The sequence below is a fragment of the Lepisma saccharinum genome, chromosome 12, assembly GCF_977018435.1.
Source record: "Lepisma saccharinum chromosome 12, izLepSacc3.1, whole genome shotgun sequence".
NCBI lineage: Eukaryota > Metazoa > Arthropoda > Insecta > Zygentoma > Lepismatidae > Lepisma > Lepisma saccharinum.
Genome location: NC_139240.1, coordinates 35,691,595 through 35,706,315, shown reverse-complemented (window position 1 = coordinate 35,706,315; position 14,721 = coordinate 35,691,595). Strand labels below are relative to the sequence as shown.

At 37.7% G+C, this 14,721-nt stretch overlaps 1 protein-coding gene across 3 annotated transcripts in view; it reads right to left on the bottom strand.

Annotated features, from left to right (window-relative positions):
* The window catches only part of Rad23 (UV excision repair protein Rad23), a 37,967-nt gene that overhangs the window by 20,732 nt on the left and 2,514 nt on the right, over positions 1-14,721 (bottom strand). For all 3 annotated transcript variants that reach the window (XM_083132074.1, XM_083132075.1, XM_083132076.1), the window contains exons 2-5: positions 13,590-13,668; positions 4,400-4,610; positions 1,536-1,680; positions 208-421 (exon numbers count right to left, since the gene is read on the bottom strand). In XM_083132074.1, the coding sequence (XP_082988200.1) occupies positions 208-421; positions 1,536-1,680; positions 4,400-4,610; positions 13,590-13,668 (649 nt within the window). The remainder of the gene's footprint in view (positions 1-207; positions 422-1,535; positions 1,681-4,399; positions 4,611-13,589; positions 13,669-14,721) is intronic.

The window sequence follows — 14,721 nt, the reverse complement described above, 5'->3', positions numbered from 1 at the left end:
ACACTTCTGGGTTACAACAATTCCATTAACTTTCAATGGAATCATTACAACCCAGAAGTGTCCATGACTGTACACATGTGTCCACATACTTTTGTGGCAGGTTTGACAGACACCTGTCAAAAAATACAACTTCCTGAGAAGGGTATGGGTAATGGCCACCACTAAAACTACACAAGACACCCACAACATACAACCCTCCTCACTAACCTTCAGATGAAGCACCAGTTCCAGTTCCAGTTCCAGTTCCGGTTCCAGTTACAGGTCCCGTAGGGGTTAGCGAAGCCTGAGAACCGAGCGAGGATTCCGACTCTCTATCCTGACTGTGAGAATTGTCATCGAACATTATGCTTGGGATTCCTGTGAGGAGATACTCCACTGCTCGATCAGGGTTATTGAAACTAGCTCTAAGAGCCTGTTCCACCTAAAACAAGCATCATAACATTTAATAATTGGGAAAAGAGACATGCGGTAATATATAAATACAGAGAAACTAGTACTCACTTTATCTGCAAAACTGTTTTCTGTTCTTCATTCTATTAATTTCAGTGGCCACTGCGAAACGAGGACGGTGGCAGTGGCCACTGAAATTAATAGAACGAAGAAGAAAAAACAGTTTTGCGTATAAAGTGAGTACTGGTTTCTCCGGATTTATAACATTCAAAATAAAAACAACTTTTGGCACAGATATTAAAACAAATTATGGATGCATCGATATGAAATTTCAGCCAATATTGACAAATTTACACCATCTGGAATCAAATCTTGATTACAAAAACTAAAAACTACAGCTGAGCAGATACCACTCCTTTAGATTAATCATCCATACCAGCCTATAGCTTCTCAAAGTCTACGAGTCTAAACAACAACTCCAACTTCCATTTCACGATTCGAAATATCCTGAAAGTTTAGGAATAGTCATTATCTTTGCTACCATTGTGGGGAGAAGCAGGTTTTGCGATAAAATAATTACGAAAACACTGGTTTTGGTACATATTACGTTACAGTTCCAACGGAAAAATTATGTATTAAAATTAATAAATACTCTGAACCAGCATGCAATGTTAATTGGACATTACCCATTGTCTAATGCTTTTAACTATACTTCATTCTAACACTACGATTCGAGAGAGAACCTCTTCTCTCATATTGAGGTGAACAAATTTTATTTTCGTGATGGATGCGGTTAACGCAGCTTAGATATTGCCTACATGAAATCAAGATGAGATGACGTACCCTTGGTGAATGAAGGCACTGAGCCTTTGAAATTAATCGGAAAAAAACTATTCAATTGAGCAACGTGGAAACACAAAATTTCACTAAGGTAATTTCCTTTTGTTGCTGGTATGGATCGAACCTGACAGACATGTGATTTTACTACTACAAATATGGTGCTCTAACAAATACTTCCACAGTTAGATCATAGAATATGTAACATACATATTTTACACCAACTTTTCGCCCCTCTCATTATTCTAATAATTTAAGGGACTCCTGCCCTGAAATGAGAAATGTGAAAGCAGCAGAACAGACCGTACCTGATCTCGCTCATATCCCATATCCATTATGTTTTGCACCATTTGACTGTAGTCTTCCCCCATAAGTAAGGCAGATTCAGCCTGGGCCAAGCTGGAAGCTGGAGTCTCTTCAGTTGTTGCAGCAGCCACGTTGGATTCCACAGTTCTGAAAGGAGCAAAGGAAGAATTAACGAAAATACTCTCTGTCTTAAACACTTCTTCTTTTTATCTTTTTGTAGCTTATGGTTCTTACAAGAACATAAATCGATATAATTCTTAGAATAAATGTCTGACGAAGCGAGCGTGTGTTCCCCCAAAATGTCACATCAATAATGTGTGATATGCACATCCACCGGTCCTCTAGGAACTGACTGGTTAGAGTTCTCAGATAGGCTAACAGGTTAACAGATGACCAGGCCCTGAATGGTCACTGGTGTCAGGTTTATTACGCCTTTCTGTACTTGAAATGTTATGGACATTTCTTCCAAAAAAATCATGTTTATTGTCCTCATGCAAAAAGGCAATATAACTTATTCACAGGCAACCTTGGATCGAGTTAACTCATACAGATCTGCTTTGAAATCTGCAACGGGTAACCCATTTTAGTCAATGGTAACAGTTTGTCAGTATCGCAGTAGATCGTCTGAAGGTATAGGTTTCCGAGGAACAGCTAAAGGCCAATGTCCAATCTGCTTGAATATGGGTAGTTCCTCCCTACAGGCTTAACCTGTGATACCAGCCTTACAGCAACTGGTTAAAGAAGGCCAAATACTTCACAATTTAGTCCCTTTTTATAGAGAAAAGTTGTTGACAAACTGCCAAAGAAACTTGACCAATATTCACATGTATCTATGGTTTTACATCATTACATCATGTAATTTACGTTTCTACAATATCTACAGAAAATAATTAAACTTCGAAATAACATACCTTCTTGAAATATTCTTAAAATGCCAAAAGTACTTACAAAATAATTAACTTTTTTTGTCAAAAACGATAGCAAATTTCTTCCAGATTGTTGAATTTCATGGAATGATAATATACAATGTGAACATGATCAGATTAGACTGAGGCGACACATGTGCTTGTCAGAACAGTAAATTACAAGAAAAGTAATTCTACAATGCAAATAATATGCACATAGAAGGAAAATTAACACTCCTTTCAAGAAAAAACTGATTACAAATGTGACTCTGGTTTACTGTTGTCAAATTTTCATTCAGACCTGTGGTGGTCCAGTCAGTAAGATGTCCGACTGTCACACGGGAGACCTAAGGTCGGAATTTTTCCAGCCTTGTAATTTGGGACTATGACCTACTTCTGAGATACATATTCTGACCTAAAAACCGTACCAAACTGTTTGTCTCATCCTTACCTTTCGTTTGACATATTACATGACTATATTTAGATGACTTTGTGGTTTGCCCATTTTGGGTCACGATGTCCTTAAAATGACCTTTAAGGTCAAAATTTTAAGTGGCATCCACCCTAGTATTTCTGTCTGACTCATGACTGACTTATTTAGCATTGGTGCCAATTATTAACATTTCATGCAGGTAAAAGTCCCAATTTTGGTAGGACTGAGCCGATACCAACATTTGCCGATTCCAATACCGAAACTTGTATAATTCCAGTTTAAAATAACAAAGGCTAGTTACCGAGTCACAAAACTCATCACATCACATTCTATCAAATACTTATAAATTATTCCCATATAACATTGTATCACTTAAAATGTCCTGTGACATTTTATGTGAACTTCTTTCTACCCCCAGATGATGCACAAGAAGAAGTTTTGGAAATGTTGCAAGCATTGTTAAAATGTTGCAGATACAACGAAAAATCGGGGGTTTCCTATAAGTGTCCCTGCTTCATTTCATGATCCCCAATTTCATTATACATGTCTATAAGGGGAGAGAAAGTTATAGCATGTAAAATAAAATTTATGTAGCGCATATATATATATATATATATATATATATATATATATATATAATACTCATTTGGCAGCTCTGTATATGCCCTGTTGTTCATTATTCTCTGTCATTTGCAATAAAAACAAGTCACTGAAGTGTCTGCATCGGGTAGCACACACACACAAGGGTAAGAGCACAAGAAGAAAATCCACAACCCTTCCTCCCACATCGACTATTCATCCCTTTCACAGGAACTCCAGAATGAGTCTAGCATTATAATAATGCTGGTTTTGCAAAAGTTGCATTCTTGACAGAGTTTGCAAACAAGAATTGCCAATGGATGGTTTCTTTTATTTCCACATAGCATTGACCACCAGGCAGTTACATGCCTTCAGGGTCACGTTTGGGTGCAGCACTTTCACTTCAGTCCTCCATTTTATCTTGCCCTCTGCTTCCCAGAAGGATGCATCATTTTCAGAAATGTACATGGAATTCTTGTGCGGGACCCCAACCTGTCATGGAAGGGTGAACAGACTTCTGAAATGGACAAATCTTGACAAATGAGTTGTTTCTCTTGGTCGCTCTAGCCACTCAAAAACTTTGGTATCGGATGATATCCGGAGAAAAAAAATTGAACCAATACTTGCAGATACATCGGTATCGGTTCAGCCCTATATTTGGGTCTTTGGCTGGTCTACTACATGAAAACATTATTGTTTCAAAGTGAAGGATTTTAAGTCGACTTTGTGCACAGTAAGGCTAATTTGGACTGGACCTATAGTTTAAAGTGGGATCCGAACCACTATGTGCTTCCACCGGGTATCGAACCTGGGACCCCTTGATTACAAATCATCGAGGAGGCCTTCATCAAAGAGAAGGAACATTGTTATTATTGATTTAGTTGTTTAAAATGGAACACCAACTTTGAAGGCATTTCTGTTTTTTTGTTTTTTTTTAACTTGTCCTTACCTCTCTGGCCTTGGTGTCTCTTCCGACCTCGCCTGTGGCTTCTCCTCCTCCTGCTTGCCCTCCCCGGCACCCGAGTCACTGGCCACAGCTGTCGGGTCACTCGGCCCTACAGGAGGCGGAGCTGCCTTTGGTTTGGTTACCATAACAACAATAAATTTCTTTTCATCTATATTATATTCACTGAGGATGCTGTCATCGTTTAAGATTTTTCCTGCAAGAGAGAGATGCATCAAGCAAAAAAAAATCAACATTGTAAAAAACCCTACACTACTGGAGATTAGCTTTGGCCCAAGTTCCGATTGTGTAATGATCCTATATCAGGTCAAAATTACTGATTTAATTGGCCAAAATAATTGATCAAATTTTGTCAAATTACAGACTGCTTACTGGCCCATTTATTTGCATATCAATAAATTGACATTTAGGTTCATTTGTTAGAAAATATTTTCTGGCTACATCATCACAGTGTCATCAGACATTTTTAACTGATGCTAAAACAATGTTTTAATCATAATCAGGGCTCCAAAAAAACCTGGTTGCCAGGTTGCCATGGCAACTGAAAATTTTAGCATTTTACAACCAGTCAAACACCAACAAATGTTCCCACAAATTGTTTAAGATTTGGTATTTATTGTTGAAAATCAGTTCACAGAGGTTTTCAGCAAATTTACAATGTATTTGAAAATAATGTAATTCTTTTCTTTAGATAGATGCTATCATAAATTTATGAACCCAGTGATAGCCTACAGGATTAGTTTAGTGCATAAAACCTGGTGTAAATATCTCTTACGATTTTCATGATATACATTTTCAAATTTTGTATTGCGTGACTTTTGAAACATACTGTAGTATGCACAATTGCTAGTAGGTGGTTTCCTGGCGTCTGATTTTCAGAGCTGGCACCTAGCATTGAAGAAAATTATTTGAGCACTGATCATAATAAAAGAAAATAAGTAAGACAATAAAAAAATCCTATTTTAAAAAAAAGTGTGTAGCAGATACTGAAATGCAAAACACATGTTGTCTTTGGTTTCTGCAGAAAAAGTATTACTATTAAACTTTTGCTTCTCTATTGTTTTTGGCACTTCATCACCATGCATTCTTCTTTTCATCTATTGCTTTCTCCATGTAAAATAACATAGTAAGAAATGTGACTGGAGTCAGTAATATTTGAAATCTTCGGTTTGAAGAATGCCAATATAGTAAGTACAGAGGTTTTCTTCAGGTTCGGTGGAGCAACTGATGCCAAGCAATCTTATGCACTATATAGATTCACTTCAATTGTGCTCTCACTTTCCAGTACTCAACAGACGTTTATTAGCAGAAGCCTCTATCTCTTATCTTAACCTCCAGATCGACCATGACCAGTTGTCCCAAATTACATGGGCCCGACCCCACCCAATAATTTGTCATATTGTTATTATTATTATAACTGATAATATTATATAACAAACTGATTAATTCATTTATATATTCCATACTTTAAAGGATGATATGTCATGAAATAATTGTAGAAATTGGACGTGGTGGTGTATCTAGCGATTGATGTGCACAGCATATACAGGGAGGTTATTTCAGTCGTTTACTGCGAGCCAGTCGGCCGCTCAGCGCCACCTTCATGCAACAGGTCCCGGCAAATTGCGTTACAGGAAGTCCATAACAGAAACAACTTGTTTTGTAATGTTTCCACTTTTCACAATTACAGTTACAATTACAATTGAAATAAGCACGTAACTTGTCGCAAGGATGTTGTGTGTGGAAAAGGTGTCCTCCCAAATACAAATATTTCTGGTACCTTATTTCTGACAGCTAATCTTAGATTAAACATCGCTACTTTATCCTCAGTTGTCGAGACAGCGTCAGCAGCTTATCGGGGTTGGGGGAGTTATCAGCCGCGAGAGGGTGCTTCATACTGCACGAATGCAACAGTGTCGGCAGTGATGCCAACCGTAGGGACTTTTCACTATATTTCGCCCGCGTAGGGACAGATTTGCCAAATGAGGTAAAACGTAGGGACATTTTGGAAAATAACATTTTATTGTGCAAAGGTACAAAGCTTACTCGCCAGTCAGTTGCACTTTCCTCGTGCTCTGTTTGGAATGAATGGATTAGTTTATCTGGATACTTTAGCGAGGAGGAGAAAAAAGAACTAACTAACAAATCTCCATCAGAATTTTGGAACATGTTATCGGTTACCAAGAACTTTCAAGGCAAGTTCTTTTTTTAAAACATTTCCAGTCTCGTGAAAATAGTGCTAACATTGCCACATTCTAACGCGGAAGCGGAAAGAATATTTTCAATGTTGAGTGATAAAAAACAAAAAAGAGAAATAAAATGGGGCCAGAATTGTTCAAGACTGCAGGAAATACAGCATCACCAACCAACATCTATCTCTTCACAGCAGCAGCATGTATGACTTCAAATAACATAATCAACAGTAAATCACTCAACGTTATTCATTAGGGGTGTGCAGGATACAGAAAAGTCGGGACAGGGATTGTGAAAAAAAATTCCCATCCCGATCCCGACTTCGGGATATGACTTCCCGACTTTTCGGGATCCCAAGCAGTCGGGAAATACCGAATGGTCACTTTAAAAAGTCGTTACTTCTCGACATTTTCTGCATTGTAAGTTTCTGGAACTTATAAATTGTAAGTTTTTATTCTAGAAATGCAAAAACAATCACTTAAAGTGAAAATGACCTGTAGAATTCAGAGATTTCCAGAGCTTCGGGAAATTTCGAAAATTTCCCAACTTGGTCGGAAAATTGCAAATTTTTCCCATCCCAAATGTCGGGATTTAAAAAAATTCCCGTCCCTACCCAAAAAAATCTGTCCCGCACACCCCTATTATTCATTAAGGCAAGAATTTACAATACCGAACCATTCTGTAATTTCTATGCTACGTCTTATACTCACGAAATAATTAGTCGTGATGAATTTTCTCAAGTTAACATATTGGGGTGAGGTGAAAAAATTGCTCATTAACGTGTAGAAGTTGTAAAATAAAGTTTTCAATTCTCGCAATGATTCTCCGTGTACAAGTATGGTAGCCATATTTTTTGATATGAATAATTGACGTTCACAATTAGTTACGATGTCTACAGCATTGCCACACTGTTGATTTCATACTTGGAGAGTATGGATCGTGCAAGAATGGCGGAAGAGCACAGTAAAAAATTTGTTAATGTTGTACAGATTTTTAGGTGGGGTGTGCAGGAGGATTACCGTGGGGTAATTAATAAACTTATGGATTTCGGTATATTGCCTAAAAAAGGTGATTACATGTGACAGTGAAAATCACGATGTAGAAGAACATGTGGAATGTGGACTTATTTGATTACAGGTAAGTTAGGCAACAGTGCATCGATCGTAAAATTGCAGGATGGGAAAATGGCATCTTCGATGATGAACGTTTGCCGTTAAAGTGCTACGAAAATGGTTCATAATCACAATTAGCGCAAAACCATTCACGGATAGCCCCACTGACCATTTTCGGTAAGGTTAGGTTAAGTTTGGTTAGGCAAGGCAAACATAATTAAAATTTGGGGTCGAAAAACCATGCACGGGTAGCCCCACAAACCATTGACGGATATCCCCACGAACCATTCACGGTAAGGTTAGGTTAGGATGGGGAAACATAGTTAAAATTTGGGGTCGTAGTAATATCAGGAATGTATATTTCATTTTTTAAGTATTGGAAACACAAAATCTTCCGGTAAATAATGAGCAATCGTGCCGATCATGGACCACTCAATTTCACAAATTTTACAATTTCTACAGGTGACCCCCAAATTTTAACTTCAAATTCGTGATTAGGAGGCCTCAATTAGTGATTATGGGAAATATTACAAAAATCGGGGAGGGGTCCTGTATATAAATTCGCTCCTTCATTAATTGTGGAAGCACCGAGCAGAAAGATTTGGTAAGTAAATGTGTATATTTTATCTTCTGTTTTGCATGCTAATGAGGTGTTGTTTTTTTAGTCGCTTTACTTGGCGTAGGGACAGTTGGTCAGTTGTAGGGAGATTTTGACTACGTCTGTAGGGACATTGCCGAAAAATGGTTAGCAACACTGTCGGCTACCAGACGTAGAGAGTCTACGCTCATTCATGTTCACTTCTGTTTGCGTTTATGAGTACGCGTGTTGTTTATACTGTGTTATTGAGTTAGTGTGCTAGTGCTTTCTTGTGTGTTAATTTTTATTCATTCATTAGTTATTCTGCTAAACAAATATAGTCTTGGACAAAGAGTTTTTATGTACGATAATTACGTGCAAACGAACTCTTACAGAAAAGTGGTCAGGCAATTATGAGAGACAGGATCTCTTGAACCTAAGAAACATGTTGTATTGCTGTTGAAGGAGGTCATTTTCAATATCTCGTATAACACAGGAGGTTAGTGATCATTATTATTACTTTTAAATATCATTTTACGCTTTCGGTTTGCTTTATGCGCCGGGATGCTGTCTTCCCTTTCTGTCAACTGAGGATAAAGTAGCGATGTCTAATCTAAGATTAGCTGTCAGAAATAAGGTGCCAGAAATATTTGTATTTGGGAGGACACCTTGTCCAGCATCCTTGCGACAAGGTACGTGCTTATTTCAATTGTAATTGTAACTGTAATTGTGAAAAGTGGAAACATTACAAAATAAGCAGTTTCTGTTAAGGACTTCCTCTAACGCAATTTGCCGGGACCTGTTGCATGAAGGGGCTGCCGACCGGCCGACACGCTGGCGGTAAACGACTGAAATAACCTCCCTGTAGTAACAATGAACACTTATTACTATTAGAGGCATAGTAGAAGACATGTTACATATTTTTCTGTGTAATTTTGTACTGTTTTATCAGACTTAGTGCTGTATTAGGTTTTATACTACGACCAGAACTTCAAAAACTACTACTGTACTGAAACGTGGTTGACAAAAAACGTTTGTGACAGTGAGCTGCCATTCGCAAGCCATTTCACCATATATCGGAACGATCGTGCGACTCGTGGTGGTGGCGTTATGATCTGTGTTAACTCAAAATGGCCAAGCAAAGTACGCCACGACTTAAAACGGAACTGTGAAATACTGTGGGTGGAAGTTTCAGTGACCGGTGTCAAGAAGCTTCTCCTTGGTTCTTACTATAGGCCACATAAAAACAGTCCTTTGTTCCTCCTCAAAGAATGTCGAGATTCTTTCCTAGCTGCAGTTGCCCTGGGAGACGTTGCACTTTTCGGCGACTTCAACCTCTCAACCTCTCAATTGACTGGCAAGACACTGTGAATGGAACAGCGAAGTGTACGAATGACGCATGGTTTATTGAAACTTTCATCTGTGGTTTAAACCTGAAACAACATAATTTGTTCAACACCAGGAAGGACAGCAACCTGGATTATGTTCTGTCCACCCTAAACGATATTAGTATCACGCCACGTAAGAACCTCCTGACCTCCGACCACGACAGTTTGGATGTTTCTATTCTCATCCCCCCACCCCCTAGAAGAGGTCATCCCCCCTCCATCCAGAACAAACGCTACCTGTGGAACCGAGCACCCTGGGGGGAGATAAGACTTTCCCTAGACTCCTTCCCCTGGAGCATCTTCGAAGACGGGACTGTCGACGAGGCAGCTGACCTATTTACAGATGTAATTCAAGCAGCAGTGACGGACCACGTGCCGTGGTGAAGGATCTATTGTCGTCTCTTTCAGCTCACCGTGCCCTAGGACCGGACGATATCAACACCATGTTCCTCAGGAAAACTGTGCAATCCCTGTGCTATCCCCTCTCCATTCTCTTGAACAGATGTTTTTCGGAAGGCATCTTTCCTCACGCTTGGAAACAAGCTAACATCACACTGATTCACAAAAGTGGTAACAAAAATTTTGTTTCATCTTACAGACCAATCTCCTTACTCTCTCCTCTGTCAATCATCTGTGAAAAAGTAATCAAAGACAGACTGTACAAATTTGTTTCTCCGTACTTAAGCTCTAAGCAACATGGTTTTCTTCCTGGTAGCTCCTGTCTTACAAACCTGTCTGTTTTACTCTCACATGCTATGAAATGCATTTCAAATAATTCACAATTAGATGTAATATACTTTGATCTGGCCAAAGCCTTTGATACTGTTCGTCATAGTCTTCTGATTCACAAATTATGCAATAGATTCAACGTTCATGGCAAATTTCTCACCCTTCTCGCAGATTATCTTAGCGATCGCCAACAACGTGTCGTTCTTCCAGGAACTGTTTCTAACTTTCTTCCTGTCCTCTCTGGAGTTCCACAGGGTAGTGTTCTAGGACCTCTCTTGTTCATATTATTCGTCGATGACCTTGCCGACCATTTCACAGCTCCCTCTAGCAATTACCTTCTTTTCGCAGATGACTGTAAAATTTTCAGGGAAATCTCCACTTCCGACGATACTCATCTTCTTCAGAATGACATAGCAACATTTACTTTCTAGTGCCTGACATGGGACCTTACATTACATCCTGACAAGTGTACTACTCTCACTATCTCTCTCAAGAAGAATCTGTTAAAGTCATCTTACTCCATCTCTGGCAATAACATCAAAGCAGTATCCTCTCACAAAGACCTAGGCATTGTTTTCAACCAAAAGCTCACATTTGAGGAACATATTTTATTCACCACAAAAAAGGCCATGCGTCTCTTAGGTTTACTCTACCGTTTCACTGAAATTAGTGACATCTCAGCCGTCACTTTGTACTTCAAATCATTCATCTCCCCAATAATAGAATACTGCTCTCCCGTCTGGTCCATGGCATGTCCCACTCACCTCTCCAGAATCGATTCAGTCTTTCACTTCTTCCTAGCTATAGTCCTTCACAGGGTACCCTCATTACGCAATTTTTCATCTTCGCATCTCTTGTCTTTTCTAAACTTAGAAACTGCTTATCAGCGACGTTTGCAGAATGATTTCAGTTACTTATACAAAATTGTGAATGGCAAAATCCGCTGCAACACACTCCTTGAGGAATTCCACTTTAGAGTACCTATGCGCACAACTCGCAATACAAAGTTATTTTATACAAAAAAACCTAGACTAGAAATTCAAAAAAAGATTATCTTTTATAGACTTGCAGCACAATACAATGATCTCCCCTCAAGTATTGATATATTTTCCTCCGAGTTTGCCTTTCGGTCTTCTATCAGAAGAAATACTTGTAATTAATATCACATAGTGCCATCTCTTACTTATTTTTTTGTTCATTTGCTATTCACTTTTATGTTGTTTTGTTACTCTTAATTATTTCTTATTTATTTTTTATTTATGTATTTTATTTTTTTTTATTTTTATGCTTATTATAATTATTGCTTTCTCTTTGTTGACAATTTCAGTGTAAAATGGCCACCTGTGCTGTATCTGAAATTTTCTCAATAAATAAATAAATAGAATATGCTTGTTATCGTTGTGGAGTGTTTATTGAAATTAGTAAATAATAGATTTTGTAAAAAATATAACCAATGATGCATTGTTGGTCTCCATTCATACCATAATACTTGGAAGAGAGAATTTATGAGATTTTTTGTGAACTTAACCCAATATTTTTCAAAAGTTGGCTATAAGGCAATTTTCTCGTTTATCAGTTCGGAAGTGTGTAATGTTTACTGTTTATTGTGTTTTGTGATAATGCCTAGTTATTTCAATATTGTTATTTGATTGGACGTGTGTACTTTAACAACATGTACATAAATATGTGTAGCAGCGAATTGGGAACCCTTTCATTATTGAGTATGAGTATCAAGAGTACAAATTCTTGAATCTTTTTAACAAGTATTGTACAAGTTCCATAAAAAACAAGAGTGCATGCAGCAGAAACCAGCAATTTGATGCTGTGGCATCCCTCACTGTTGCAAGCCTGAAGAAAAACTTTCCTGTACAAGGTGCAAATCTGGTGCCCCTTGCATTTCCAGATATGCATGAATTCCAGGGAAAAACAGGTATTTATGTTGGAGAATGAAGATAATGAATGTAGCATTAGAAGTCCTGTCACTTGACAAAAGTTTTCTCATTCCTAAAACAGTAGGTTTGTTATTTAATACAGACACATAGAGAAAGACGTAATTAGCTTGACTTTCTTACTTCGGGATGATGCATAAAAGAAATATGAACATATTAGTGCAAAATAGACTTGTTGGTTTCGTAACCTTGACCCTCTGTATCCCTGAAGAATGTGAAATATTTTGCATGGTTAATGAAGATTTTGTTGTTCATGAACGTTTTCAGTTGATTTTAGCTCTCAGAAATGTGTTCTTGTGAAGTAAAGTACGTCTGTTATCTTAGTGTGTTACTTTACCGTGTAGCAGAACAGCCCGAAAACAACTTTCCACAACAGCAACTGCAATTTTACGTAGTTAGGTTAGGTTTGGTACTGATAGTTATTTTCGACGTGTTCTTTTGCTATTTTAGTATGCATACAAACAGTTTTTACTAACAAAAAGCGGCGAAAATACTCTGAAATTGCAAGATTTAACTTATGTGGGCCATTCTTTGGGATCAAATATCTCAGTTATTTGTGCTTTCCTAAAGCTGGAACCACTTTTACGTTACGTAAAACATTGAAATCTGTCAATTAAATAAAATTCAAGGTAATTCTCGAAAGAGTACATTGGGTAGATGGCCCTGTTGGTTTTTCCTGGTACTACTGAATTATCATTATCATCACACAATCTAAACTCAGGCCTTAGCTTTATTTAGTTGCTTTCTGTTGTGTATTGTATGTGTAATATGCCCTTAATACTCTTGTGAGCAAAATATATTTTTTCACTTGTAACATTTACTAGTTAAATACAATTACACTTGGAAAATTTGATATTAAAAAAAAAACTAGAATTTATTCCAATGTTATAGTATTCACCTAGTTGATGGATAATGAGATTCATAGTATTCATGATTTGTAAAACAGTGCAAGCAGCAAATGGCAGAGATGATTTAAGTTGGAGGATGAAGATAATGAATGTAGCATTAGAAGTTTCTCAGGGAATTGCATCCCTCATGTGATCATTATTAAGGAATTTACATCACAATTCTGTTGAATAAAATACTAACAAAATACAAAAAGAATCCTTGTTCGAATATTAAACCAGTCCAACTAGTGTAAAACATAACTTTTCATCTTTTTTTTTCAAGTACAGAAACTGAAACTTAGAACAAGAACATATTTCTATTATTATTGAAATCACATACCTGCATATATAAGTCTTTGATTAGCAGCCGGGTATTCTTTCCCTTTTTCTTGTTCTATTTTTTCCTTCAGATGTTTTACCTGCAAATGAGAATTATCTGTCAGTTTACTTACTTGCTTTTCTCCAGTACCACACAAAAATTCATGTAAATAATCAAGAACCCCAAGGCAGTAAAATGAAACCATACAACAAAAACATTTTAAGCATACTCACATTAAACATGTGTGTTTATAAAAGCCGAGCATGTCAGAATTCAAAATGAATCACCTGTGGGAGCCAGTCAGTGCAAGTCAGAAGAGAGCATCAACCTTATCCCCTATGCTAATTATCCCTATGGATTTGGTTTATTTTACTTTGCTTTTCTGCCACTTTTGTCGCAAAGATGAAGATGATACGATGAAATTCATGCACAGACACTATGAACAACAACCATGTCCAGGTTGGGATTCGAACCTGGGACTCTTGGTGTAATTCATACGGGGACTAATCATATCTAGCAATTAAACTGTAATTGCCAAACAATAGTAATCTCGTCTTGAAATTTCCACAATGTATAGAGGAACCACAAGGAAAGAAGAAACCTGCGCAGAATCTCATCGCGCTGGCAGGTGGGGGAAAGGAACTTTTCAGCGCGGCCACTCAGTGTTGCCAGACCTTAATAAACTATTGCTATGGAATCTCCAATGGCCTGCTCAAAAACACGTTTCCTGCTCATCTTCCTTGAACATGGTGAGGAGAGGTAGAGTGGATTAGGGGACCAAAAGCTTTGATAATGTTCAGTCCGTAAAGAAAAACCTCATTCCATCTCACTGTTTTATTGTATTGGTGGGTATAAAACAGGGCGTAACTATTGTCAGGAACCATCGAAAATTCCCTTAGTGTAATTTTAGGCATATATGTATGTATGTATGTGTGTGTATATATTAAATGCAGCAACATAGAGGCAGCATAACTGACGAATAAAGCATGTGGGTGGTAATAACAAGAAATTTGCTAGAGAATGAAGCGGCATAGTTCAATTACAAAGGAAATAATGCACCCCCTCCCCCGTAGTTGCTTGGAACTTTCATGGGCATGAAAATACTTCGTTTTCTATCCTTAATATACTATTCTATACTTAAATATTTAATTTT